This window comes from Canis lupus, chromosome 23 (genome assembly GCF_048164855.1).
Source record: "Canis lupus baileyi chromosome 23, mCanLup2.hap1, whole genome shotgun sequence".
Lineage (NCBI taxonomy): Eukaryota > Metazoa > Chordata > Mammalia > Carnivora > Canidae > Canis > Canis lupus.
Window position 1 is genome coordinate 2630229 of NC_132860.1, and position 11726 is coordinate 2641954.

At 47.9% G+C, this 11726-nt stretch overlaps 1 protein-coding gene across 5 annotated transcripts in view; it reads left to right on the top strand.

The window, feature by feature from the left end:
• The window catches only part of BDNF (brain derived neurotrophic factor), a 53679-nt gene extending 45994 nt beyond the window's left edge, over positions 1-7685 (top strand). For all 5 annotated transcript variants that reach the window (XM_072793725.1, XM_072793727.1, XM_072793726.1 and 2 more), the window contains exon 2: positions 4072-7685. In XM_072793725.1, the coding sequence (XP_072649826.1) occupies positions 4072-4836 (765 nt within the window). In that variant the 3' untranslated portion in view covers positions 4837-7685. The remainder of the gene's footprint in view (positions 1-4071) is intronic.
• Positions 7686-11726: the final 4041 nt, after the last annotated feature.

Genomic DNA, 11726 nt, shown 5'->3' on the forward strand with positions numbered 1-11726 from the left:
TTCCCTAATACAACATCTAAAATCACTCAATGAAGAGGTTCAAGGCAAAAGAGGCAGTTACAAGACTAAAAAGCCCAAGCTTTGCCATGATCATTGTTATCACTGGCTGCTTTTCCAAGGGCTTCTATTAAAAACAGAGCTACAGAAATAGGGGCAGTTCGTATGATATCATGTCATTTGCTTTTAGAAATTCTTCAAGTAAAGCTTTCCCCTTTGCAGAAGCTAAAGAGATTCCGTGTGGCTGATCGTTGACATCTATCGAGTCCCTTAGGGCCTATAATTTGGGGTTAGCATGACCTGTACGTGGCCAGATAATTCCAGTGGGCTCACTGGTGCTTTCCAAATGGAAAGACTTCCCATGAAAATTGGGTCAAAACTGTCTTTCCTCATGGTTTAGGAAACCCATTAGTAAGTTTTCCCTGAGAACTATGATATTATTCTGTGTTAAGCATTAGTCGGGTCAGGCATGATTCATTCCCTCAGAGAGCTTATCATCTAACTGCAGACCGGCCATGGTTCGCAAACACTGTTAACAATTAACAAGCGAGTAGGGAACCAGGTACGAGGTGAGATGTAGTGTGCAAATTTTAGAAGACAAGGAGGGCAGCGTGTGCGGGGCAATTAGAGAAGGTGGCGCATATGAGCTGAAGCTTGAATGGGCTGTGAAGGATAAACAAGACTTAGTCAGATAGAGAGAAAAGAGTTGGCCCGAAGAATGGGACAAGTCACTTCCAGGCCTTAATGTGTACGGGGCTCCAGGGCCTCTGGTCTGATCAGAGCAGAGGTGAGTAAGGTTAAAGCCAGGTTTTGAAGAGTGCGAATACCCAGCTTGGTAAAAGAGGTTGGGTAGGATCTAGTGGAACAGAAATGCCATTGCAGGTTTTTGTAAGAGAACGACGAGATTAAGAGTGGTGAGTCAGCCAGTGGTCATCATAGTTGGATGGATCAGAAAGGATGTGAGGTACATCGGGGGGCATCGTCATCCCGAAACAAGGGGGTGACAGCTGAGCCAAGAGGGTGGCAGTGGGATGGATGAGAAACGTGTTTGAAAGGAAAAATGAGCAGGACTTCTTCACTGATTGGATTTGAAGACCACACCCAAATCATGTGGTCAGACTTGATTCCAAGATCTCTCACCTTCAGCCTGGACGGCCCAAGCATTCGGAAATCACTGTCAGAAGCAAAAGAGTGAGGAAGGAACGTGGTGGCCCCCACAGAAAAAGGACTGAGTTCGGTGCTGGATACATTACAAGGCCTTGTGGGCGGGTCGGCGGGCAACATCCGGGCAGTGTCCGTCTGGGCAGGGCTGGCCGTGGGGGGGGACTTCAGCACCAGGTCCTTGGTTACTCGTCTGTGCAGATGTCCAGCCTTGAAGGACGCCCCCCTTGGGGCTTCAGGATGAACCTTTTGTTCTTCTGAAATATTTACTTATGGAAGAGCTGAGAAAATGGTATATATACTTTGATAACCAAGAAGTTATTAGTAAAAAGCTGAGACCAGTGAAAAGCAGAGTAAACTTCTTGAAGCCCAGTGTAGGAAAGGTATCATTCAAAGACTCCTTACTGTAGCAGTGGTGATGAGACAGCTGCCCCACTCTGCAGCTGAAGATGCCTGAGTGCTTCGGGTCATTTTAAGGAGCTCGTGTGGGCACTTAGTAAATATTTATGAAACGTACTCTTTTTCATTAATTCTAAGATGAGCATTTTCTTAATTGTATTTTTAACATCTCTGGAAAGGGTTGTGTCCTACAGTTGATATCATTTTACTGTTCTTGTTGGCCAGGTAGGAATCACAGGTAGGATATCACAGCTGTCATCGCCTTAACCAATATATTTTGCTTAGTTTTCTTTTGTTACATCTGCAGAAAAATTATATGTGATAAAATGTGTCCAAATAAGTCTCAAAGAGCTCCTCAGTAAGTACACGGTAACAGTTCCCAGCGATAAAGAAAGCAATAGTTTAGGGGCGCCCGGGTGGCTCAGCGGTGGAGCATCTGCCTTCGGCCCAGGGCGTGACCCCAGAGTCCCAGGATCGAGTCCCACATCGGGTCCCGGCAGGGAGCCTGCTTCTCCCTCTGCCTGTGTCTCTGCCTCTCTCCCTCTCTCTCTGTGTGTCTCATGAATGAATAAGATAAAATAAAAAAAAAGGAAGCAATAGCTTAATTGACTACATTCTTTATTTCTGGTGGTACATAAAATGGTGTGTCTTATAACGCCAGCATCTTAGATATAATGAAATAAATCATATTAAAAGATAACTGATCGCAGCCAGTCTCTACCAGGGTGATACAGACCGCTGGAGTACGGTACTCTAAATGTGCATTCTTTCCTCGACCTACATTGAGGTGGCCCTTGGGTTGTTTTAATTTGGGCTGGGAACATCAGGAGGAAGGATTTTCATCCAGTGGTGTCAATACCACCTGCCAGGACCAGAAAGCTTCTTTGATGGTGCAGAATCCAGAACATGCACAAAAAGTTCAGTTGTTCGCGGCATGGGTATCTGTGGCTCATTCAAACCCGTGGGCCCTCCTGCCCCGGGACCCTCAGGTACTCCAGACGGGCCTGGGCGTGCTTGCTGTTGGTGCAAAGTGAGAGTGGATCCACCAGGAAAGTTGTGGGTGTTTGGGGTTGTCTCTTCGTGGTCTCCTGTGAGAGCCGAGAACGGAAACCCTCGTTTGTCGGAACCAGCAGTATGGCCTGTTGCGTGGAGGTAGGTTGGTGCCTTCCATTGGGTAGAAGGAGGCCCGTCCTTTGTCCTGCTGGCTGGCACAGGACGACACCCTGGCACGTTTGTGCCTTGCAAGCGCTTGCTCTGGGCCCGGGAAGCAGGAATAGTTGCGGGGGTGGGGGCTGAGGGTGCCTCTGTGTCTTGCTAAGGGACCTGGTGCTCCAGGTAAGTGCGCTGATGTCCTTCGCCGGGTGACGGTCACCGAGGGGCGGCCTGTAGGTATGTCCGTGTTGGTTGACCCCGTGCCGGCCACTGCCAGGCCTGCCTGTAGACAGACAGCTGGGGTGCAGCAGCCGGCCCATGGGGTGGCCCTCGGGGCTCCCGGGGACCCTGGAGGTGGGGAGGAGGCCCTCACTGCCTCTTGGGGAACGTGCAGGATGCCACCCGGCGCCGGACAGGTGCTCGGACACGTCCCCGCGGGCCCGGCCCGCCGTGGCCAGCGGGTGCAGGTGCAGGTGTCGGTGCGGGTGCGGGCCCCGCGGGAGGGCGGCGTGGCCGGCTCGCCCCGGAGCACTCGCGCTGTGTGCATGGCCCCAGCCCCGCGCAGAAAATGATGTGTGTTTGGAAATAAGCAAAGCATCTTCAGTTGTGACCACGCAGGTGCAGCAGGAGAACGCGGCAGCCGAAGTCGGGAGCCCCAAGCCCTCGTGTAAACTTTCTTGGGGCCGGGGAGCGAGTCCTCGGAGGCCTTCAGGCTCCTTATCTGCCACGCTTGCTGGAGTTCTCTTTCTGCTTTGTTCTGATAGATGATCTCTACGGGAGGGGGGAAAAGGCAATGGAAAGAAAGGCCCTTTCCAGCTCCCCGCCTTCTTTCTCCTGGTGCCGCTGGTGCCCGGGCACCACGGAGCCGGAGGCCCCCCAGGCCCCGCGGGCCACTGCCCGTCTGTCACAGGCTCCTGCAGCAGGACCATGTTGCTGACTTGGGGGGAAAATTACTATTGCACTTGCAGTTGTTGCTTAGTAACATTTCTGATTTTGTGTTTCCTGTGACAGCCTGAGCAGAGATCATTAAAAATTAAACTTACAAAGCTGCTAAAGCGGGAGGAAGGAGGAAAACTTGAAGCCACCATTTTTTCGCTCGCTCAGAAGCCATCTAAGCTCAGGTTTCAGTGCCACATCTTGCGGCAGACCCTGCACAGTCCCTGGTTTATATTAAACCTATTAAGCCGCGTAGAGCGCGCTGCCGGCGTTAGCTGGTGTCTGGTGCAGCTGGAGTTTGTCACCAGCGCATAAGACCCTTGACCCTGCAGAATGGCCTGGAATAGCAACCACGTGGCCGCACTGCATCCTCGCAAGAGAAAGCCCTAACGAGTTCTGTGTCCTGTTTCTGCTTTTTCCCTACAGTTCCACCAGGTGAGAAGAGTGATGACCATCCTTTTCCTTACTATGGTTATTTCATACTTCGGTTGCATGAAGGCTGCCCCCATGAAAGAAGCGAGCGTCCGAGGACAAGGCAGCTTGGCCTACCCAGGTGTGCGGACCCATGGGACTCTGGAGAGCGTGAGTGGGCCCAAGGCGGGTTCCAGAGGCCTGACGTCGTTGGCCGACACTTTTGAACACGTGATAGAAGAGCTGTTGGACGAGGACCAGAAGGTTCGGCCCAATGAAGAGAACAATAAGGACGCGGACTTGTATACCTCCCGGGTGATGCTCAGCAGTCAAGTGCCTTTGGAGCCTCCTCTTCTCTTTCTGCTTGAGGAATACAAAAATTACCTGGATGCTGCAAACATGTCGATGAGGGTCCGGCGCCACTCCGACCCCGCCCGCCGCGGGGAGCTGAGCGTGTGCGACAGCATTAGCGAGTGGGTGACAGCGGCAGACAAAAAGACTGCAGTGGACATGTCGGGCGGGACGGTCACCGTCCTCGAAAAAGTCCCTGTGTCGAAAGGCCAACTGAAGCAGTACTTCTACGAGACCAAGTGCAATCCCATGGGTTACACGAAGGAGGGCTGCAGGGGCATAGACAAAAGGCATTGGAACTCCCAGTGCCGAACTACCCAGTCGTACGTGCGGGCCCTTACCATGGATAGCAAAAAGAGAATTGGCTGGCGGTTCATAAGGATAGACACTTCCTGTGTGTGTACACTGACCATTAAGAGGGGAAGATAGTGGCTTTATGTTGTATAGATTATATTGAGACAAAAATTATCTATTTGTATATATACATAACAGGGTAAATTATTCAGTTAAGAAAAATAATTTTATGAACTGCATGTATAAATGAAGTTTATACAGTACAGTGGTTCTACAATCTATTTATTGGACATATCCATGACCAGAAGGGAAACAGTCATTTTGCGCACAACTTTAAAAAGTCTGCATTACATTCCTCGATAATATGTTGTGGTTTGTTGCCGTTGCCAAGAATTGAAAACGTAAAAAGTCTAAAAAAATAATAATAATAATGATAATAATAAATTGCATGCTGCTTTAATTGTGAATCGATAATAAACTGTCCTCTTTCAGAAAACAGACAAAAAAAAAAAAAACCGACAAAAATTTGAACCAAAACATTCCGTTTACATTTTAGACAGTAAGTATCTTCGTTCTTGTTAGTACTATTCTCTGTTTTACTGCTTTTAACTTCTGATAGCGTTGGAATTAAAACAATGTCAAGGTGCTGTTGTCATCGCTTTACTGGCTTAGGGAATGGGGGATGGGGGGTATATTTTTTGTTTGTTTTGTGTTTTTTTTTTGTTTGTTTTGTTGTTTTGTTTTGTTTTTGTTTTTCTTTTTTAGTTCCCATAGGGGGTAGGGATGGGGAAAGAATTCCTTCACTATATATATTCTGGTTGATAAAAGATTTATTTGTATATTGTAAAGATGTTTGCAGTATCAGTCAGATGACTGGAAAATGAATAAAAAATTAAGGCAACCGAACAAAGTTCCCAGCCCACTTCCCATGATGCACCTCCTAGGCTCCCCCGTGCCCTCCCACGTGGTCAGGGGAGGCTGCTTTTGTTGGAAAGAACTACATTTTCTTAGAGCACATTCTTTCCCTCCCGCCCCCTCTGGTCCCCTCTTTGTTTCGTTTTCTCTTAAAGGAAGAAAAATCAGTTGCGCGCCCTGAAATAATTTACCACTGCTGTGAACAAGTGAGCAAATTTTGCCACCGTAGCACTCCTATAAGCATGGAGAACAGTGATTTCTTTTTTTTTTTTCCTTTTCCTTTTTTTTTCTTTTTTTTTTTTTAAGAGGAGAGAAAGACAACAAAACACAAAAACAGATTCTTTTTTACGAGGGGTAGACATTTGGGTAAATCATTGTAAGGCTTAAGAAAATCATGGGAAGGCTTAAGAGTGGTCTCGCAAGCGGAAGGTGGAGCTCTGTACGGACCCAGAAATGCCTAGATCAGGGCAGGAGTCCACACTGCCGGTGGCAGGAGACTGCGCAGCCGTCTGGAGGCCGCGTGGAGCTGACTCGTCATCTCCGGGCGGTGCAGGAGGAATTTCTGGGGGCCATCCTGAGGTCTAGGTGGGGGTGGGCAACGGTACATTCCGGAAGGGAGGCCTCTGAGGGACTTTGCAGGGGCGGCTCTGCAATGACTGTGTCGCGTTGCTTGGACCTCGCGCTTTAAGTGCCTACATTATCTAACTGTGCTAAGAGGTTCTCGCTGGAGGACCCCACTCGGGCTGACTGAAGCTCTGCGCCCCTGGGTCATTTGTCCTAAAGCTGGATTAGCCTGGAGCAGGTTCAGAGCCGAGTGTGGCACCGTGATCTTGAGACGGATGCAAGGAGGAAGAAGATGCTTGCGGCAGGAACGCTTGCGGCTGGGACAGTAGACTTGAGGAGACCAGGGTTTTGTCTTCTGAGAACTTTTGGTAAGGGGGCAGGGACAGGAACAGGCCCCCAAACTCAGGTTCGGATGACCAAGGCTACCGAGAGAAAATCTTGTCCAGAGACAAGACTTCGGGGAGGTGTCTGCACATCTGGGACACCAAAGGCCTGAAGGTGCCTTGCGCGATGGAAGAGGCCGGGCCGGCGCTGAGCGAGTCACGCCCTGCAGTGAAGGCCTCCGCGGCCTCCTGCCCGTCCTGTCTCACCTCTGCCCTCTCGGGGTTGGAGAAGTAAAGTGGGGAGTCTGGAGTAGTGGTCGCGGGAGACACGGATCCCAGGGAGAATTAGTGCTAAACCCACTCACCCACGCAGCCCACTACCCAAGCCTGAAAATGCCCTAGGCCAGAGTCCTTGAACAGCAGAAAGCCTGCAGAGGTTGCTGCATCTTAGCAGGGCGAGGGGTAAGCAAAAGAGGCCTTCCACCGTGACCCAGGGCATGAAGACACCATCGCAAATGATTGCCCTTTGTTCAGTCTTTCGCGAGCCGAGCCTACCCCTTAGGGAACCACCCGAACACCTGTCTTTAGAAGAGGGAAGACTTTAGTGTAGGTTTGTTTTGTGCTGTTTGAAAATGCTGTCTTTGTAATTATTTTTGACATGTAACGAATATCTGCTGTACGTGAACTTTCGCAGCTTGCTTCTGAGGGACAAAATCCTAAAACAGGGAGTCCCAGCGCCATCTCAAAGTCCTGCACAGGCCAGATCTGTTACGTGGTCGCGTAGGAGACATTCGGCAACTGTGTGGTCACTGGCTCTCTCTTACCTGATAGGATGCGTCACAGTCACACGCTTGGTGGTTCACGTTGACCTAAGATTTATTTTGTTAAAATCTCTCTCTGTTGCTGTTCGTTTTTGTTCTGTTCAGTTTTGTTTTGTTTTTAAAGTCTTGCTGTGGTCTCTTTGTGGCAGAAGTGTTTCATGCATGCCGGCAGGCCTGTTGCTTTTTTATGGTGATTCCCATTGAAAATGTAAGTAAATGTCTGTGGCCTTGTTTTCTCTATGGTAAAGATATTATTCACCATGTAAAAACAAAACAAAAAAAATATTTATTGTATTTTAGTATATTTATATAATTATGTTATTGAAAAAAAAATTGGCATTAAAACTTAACCGCATCAGAAGCCTATTGTAAATACAAGTTCTATTTAAGTGTACTAATTAACATATAATATATGTTTTAAATATAGAATTTTTAATGTTTTTAAATATATTTTCAAAGTACATAAAATCTGGGGGTTCTGGGTTTTTTCTCTTCACTGTAAAACAAACATGAAAACGTGTTTTATTATAAATACGCGTGTTCCTTGCTTTAAGACCAACCTGACTAGTTTTAGCAATTGCACAGCCCCCCAAGAGAGGATGCTTGCTTATTTCAAAGCAGGGGAGGCCAATCCTGCAGTCTGTGAGCTTCCGAGAAGCTCTAGGATTGGGCCTGTCTTCCACAGGGGAAGACGGGAGTGTCATATTCTAGGACACTTGAAAGTTTTCTCCTTTTGAAGTGATATAGTTTCATCAAGTACCAAACCATGTATCCTAGCAACATCAGGATCCATGAATCAGGGCTGGCTGGCTCTATTTGATTATAAAATAACTGTTAAAAAAAAAAATCAAAGTAGGTTTACTTAGGTATAATGGGAATAAATTGGCCCAAATTTAGAAAGTCAATGACTGAAAGAAAACATAGAGATTCAATATTTGGAAGCAGGTCATGTACCCTCATTTTGGAAATGGTACCATTTGCATTATGCATTTGTATCCATTGCACTGATTTAATTTTTGTATGTGGAGCATGCAGATTTTATATCATAGTACCCATGATCTAACAGATTGCTAGGATTTCTAAAAAGATTTGCCTCTGTGATGGCTGCCAAGCCGCTGGGTAATTTAGTTAAAGTGTTTAAAGTTATCGCTAAATCTTAGGGAAATAAATGGAAGGATTTTAAATTAGAGAAAGAGCCATTAAGGAAAAAAAGCATCTGTTCCTACTCTTCAGACTCCCCATTTGAACACTGACAAACCCATCCCAGAACGTGGTGAACTATATCTGTGCAGTGTATCATTTCTATTTCAAACACACACACATGGTTTCCTCTTGTATTGTCTTATAAATAAGGATCAAGAAAGTCATAACAAACATTGACTTGTGTTGTGTATATGGAAGAACAGATCGAATGAGATGAATGACTCAATCCTAATCTGTCCAGGGGGCTTTGCAAACAAAGTACTCCAAACTCCAGGAGAAGACCCTGACTGGCAGTGGAGGCCCAAGCCCAGCCGTGGAATTAGAGCTTGGGTGAACGTCAGGCTCCACCGGTTTTCGTAGTCAAGGGACACCAAGGTATTTTTGAAAGGATTGTGTGAGAAGGAGAGAATCCAGTGTGGCCTCCAAATTACGTGAAGTTAAAGGAGCGTGGGGTAAACAGTTACTGGGAGTTTTCATTGAAAGATGAGGTCAGAGGAACAAACCACGTAGGCTCTACCAAATTTACCAACTTAGAGTCAGCAGGGCTAGTTAATTTGTACTCGGCTCACTGGGGACAAGCAGTGAAACCTGTTCAGTCACTGGGATGCCTCGAAGTAACCCAGATCCTTGCTTTCTTGGATCGATTGTTTTCCGCCACATTGGGAGGCTTCCGTGGGGATTGGCGGGGTCTATGACGCTTACTTATTGGCTGTACTAATTCCACGAAGGCGACCCCAGTTGTGACATTCAAAGCACCAGAGAGTGGGTCAGTGCTAACTCTTCTCTTACTCATTTAAGTGATCACTAGCCTCTGGATAAAATGTCCACCCCTCACAAGCCGCAACCAAGGGCTTCCAGCCCGGCCTCCGTGGGGCCAGCAGTGGGGCCGTGTCAGGGCTGAAGCCCGACGCAAACCCTGCCCATCTTCTCCGCGTCCTCTCGTCAAGCCTGTTTCAGACGCCGGTCAAAGTTGAAACGGCTCCACATTTTGGTAAGCTGCTGCTAAGTAAAGGATGCTAATAATTGGCGTAAGAACTAGTATACACGTACACAAATGTAGGCAGATGACGTAGTAAGCATTTCGTAGTCAGCTCAGAGAAACTCATCCATGGATTTGATCCACCCTCATAATGTTGGACAGCAAAACTAGTGATGGAATCTGGGCCCTTTTTAAAATTTTCTGGTTTCCGGTTTTGGGGTTTTTTAGCGGTGGGTTGGTTTAACTCTCGTTGTAAGGTTAGTGGGTTGACGATTTGAAGGGACGGAGGGTTGGGAATCTAATGTCGGTTACGTTAAGCCAACTGGTGGGTGGTTCTGGGAATCCCCACCTAAGAGCCAAACTGAGTGACTAGAGTAGGTGCAGCCGCTGCAAACCAGCCCGCGTCTACGTGCAGTGCAGCTAACACGTGTCTCCCTCCTCAACCTGCACCTCTGTCCCCGGGCTTGAGCATCCTCAGCGACTCCCCCGATTGTAGCCACCATATTAATTCTTTATAGAAAAGCAAAAAGGCCACCTCTTCATCTTTTGATGAGTGATTAAATGCAGTAAATTGCCCGAAGAATGTTTAAATATTAACAGAAAAAAATGTGATCCTACACATTATTATATTCCTCATTAAGAAAGAGTTCTCTAGGCGGCACGGTCTGTAGGACTTCCAGAGGCCCCTAGCTCAACCCCTCTAGTTATTTGCTAGGCACAGAACACCGGAGCGTAGGCCCCCCGACCTGGCACTGGCTTGTCTGATGATAGCGTACCCTCAGGATCATGGCGTTGTACATGCCGGCCTAGTAATCACTCCTCGCTGTGCGCACACATGCACACACGCACACGTGAACAGACGGGACCTTTGCATTCACTATCTGTGTGAGGCGCTAATCTCTTAAATCTGGCAAAACAATTATTTCTCCCTTTCGAAAAATAAGCCCTTCCTTCTGTACTAAAATACCCCGTACAACACACTGCAGTTTAATGACGGGGCATGTCTTCGGCTTGTAAATGACCCAAAAATGTTGACTGGAAGACTGAGCTTGAAGTGCATGTTCTACGTTGAAAAATCATAAGGATGCTTCTGCAGCACGGCACTTTGGGATTGTGTGCTGCTCAGATGGTGCCTTAGAAAGCAGGAGCCGGTCTGCATAGAATGGCTGAACCCAGGGGAAATATTTTTGTCTAGCTTAAGTGCTCACATTTTGGAAAAATCCATATCAAGTATTGCAGTACATACTCAAATTAATTTAGTCGAGCTACATTCTCCACTGAGCCCTAACATCAAAAAAAATTTTTTTTCTGGACTGGAATTTGGTGCATATCAAGCAGGGAAAAGAGGAAAAGACACAGAAGGAAGTAGAAACTCCCTAAACAGGAGACCTTCGATAGGTACCAAACAGCAGGTACTTGGGAGTTGGGGTCCCCACGCTCTGGTCTAGCTGGACTACCTGCAGTGGCTCCCAGGGTGCACCCTCCAATCAGCAGCAGCCTCTCCAGGAACTTGTTGGAAATGCAGGTTCTCAGGCCCCACCCCAGACTTGTTGAGTAAAAGCTTTGGAGGTGGAGACAGCAAATCTGTGTTTTCAAAAGGCCCTCCAGGCGATTCTCAGGCCCACACAAGTTGAGGAATCACAGGACGAAGGGAAGGAAGCCACTGGCCCAGCCTGTGCCCTAAATCGCAGGAAGGTGGCACAGCGCGAGAAATTGGAACTGTGAGTTCGAATCCCAGGCAAGCCACTTCCAGGGCCCTGAACACGTTCAGACCATCGAGCTTCTTTTTTCCACTTCCTAGAAGCCACCAGAGCAGAGCAGAGCAGTGGGTGCTCCGGGGGGAGCACTGCTCAGCCGGGACCAAGGCCCTGCTGCTCGAGAAGCCAGCCCAGCCCCTAAATGTGTGCGGGGGACGCTGGCCACAATTTAGAGTCAACAACTTTTTTTTTCTTCTCTTTCGAAGCTACAGCAGGCGTGGATTCAGGACCCAGAGCATGTAGTCGTTTGTAACACACTTGGAACGACCGAGAAATGAGAAGCAACATGCAGCAAATTAATAAGGAAAAGATTATTCCATCTGGGGAGCTGGGCTCTGCACCTGCCAACACGGCCCTCGCTCCGTGAAACGAGCTATATTGGTCGCAAATTAAATAAGCTTCCTGAGTTAATCAGCTCTGACCGTCCAGCTGAGGAGGCCGAGCTCACCCTGCGGAGTGACCG